This window comes from Sprattus sprattus (assembly GCF_963457725.1).
Source record: "Sprattus sprattus genome assembly, chromosome: 19".
NCBI classification, from domain to species: domain Eukaryota; kingdom Metazoa; phylum Chordata; class Actinopteri; order Clupeiformes; family Clupeidae; genus Sprattus; species Sprattus sprattus.
The window spans coordinates 22,347,099-22,348,303 of NC_137917.1; the positions used below are offsets into that span (position 1 = coordinate 22,347,099).

A 1,205-nucleotide genomic window follows, 5' to 3' on the forward strand; every position below is an offset into this window, starting at 1 on the left:
CATTGAGTTTCAGGAGGTGCAGGAGCTGGCGTTCTCCGTCCTCTATGAGTCAGAGGCAAGCCTGAACTTTGTGGCGCCAGACAAGCATGAGGTGAGAGTTGTTTGAGAGAGAGTGTGGGTGTGTGTGTGTGTGTGTGTGTGTGTGTGTGTGTGTGAGTTGTTTGAGAGAGAGTGTGTGGGTGTTTTATGAATATAGATGCTGTTCAATGCAGACTTACAAAGGAATAACAGATGAGCCCCTCTTCTGAAGCACAGGGAGCGCTCCCTAGCACCCCTTGACCAGGGAATACCTGAGGCCGCTCTGTGTAATGGGAACAGGTGTAATGGGAACAGGTGTAATGGGAACAGGTGTAATGGGAACAGGTGTTTGAGGGTGGTACCGATGCAATGTTTTAGATCCAGGGGGGAGAGCCTTCTTAATTCCAATAGTGGTACAATTGATTTGGCAGAATTTAAAATCTTGTGTTTTGTAACAACCCCCCTCCCCCCCTAAGTTTGGGCCCCTGGTTATAAGCCCAACAGGCCCCAGATGGGACTCTTTCGTTATTTGAACGGTGAACAGGTCAAAGCCTTAAAATCTAATAGGAGGTGTCTTTGCGTCTTTATGTTAAGGTTGCATATTTATGTGTTCTGAATATCTTGTTCCTTCAGTACTGCATTTGGACTGATGGCCTAAACGCCTTGCTGGGTAAAGAGATGACCAGCGAACTCACCAAATCTGACATGGAAACTCTCGTCTCCATGGAGATGAAGCTACGCCTGCTGGACCTCGAAAACATCCAGATTCCAGAGGCCCCGCCCCCGGTTCCGAAGGAGCCGAGCACCTATGACTTTGTCTATGATTACAGCCAACAGACTTAAAGAGGGAGGCCTATACACAGGCCCCTCGCACCCTTGACCCTTTTCCCTTGTCCTTGCTCTCTTTGTACTCACACTTTGAATTTGTCGTTGAGGGAGTGATGTTGGAACATTTTATCTCTCTGCCAGACTATTGTGATAACTACAGTGGACATCTGCCCGGGGCATCTTGCTGTTAAAAACCCCTGGACCGTTTCAACACAATTTTCCTGGCTGGGATTCCATCTCTGCTGTCCTGACCTTGTTTCTCTGATAGTAATTGGACAAAGTGTTCTGTGATGGCCTAGCAGTACCCCCCCCCCCCCCCCCCTTCTCACCCCCACCCCCCCGGCTCAGTCCACATAGCT

At 49.2% G+C, this 1,205-nt stretch overlaps 1 protein-coding gene across 1 annotated transcript in view; it reads left to right on the top strand.

Moving 5' to 3' along the window:
* The window catches only part of LOC308380668 (engulfment and cell motility protein 1-like), a gene marked incomplete at both ends in the record, with an annotated part of 5,780 nt that extends 4,919 nt beyond the window's left edge, over nt 1–861 (top strand). The window contains 2 exons of the mRNA XM_080858074.1: nt 14–91; nt 652–861. Of these exons, the coding sequence (XP_080714200.1) occupies nt 14–91; nt 652–861 (288 nt within the window). The remainder of the gene's footprint in view (nt 1–13; nt 92–651) is intronic.
* Nucleotides 862–1,205: the final 344 nt, after the last annotated feature.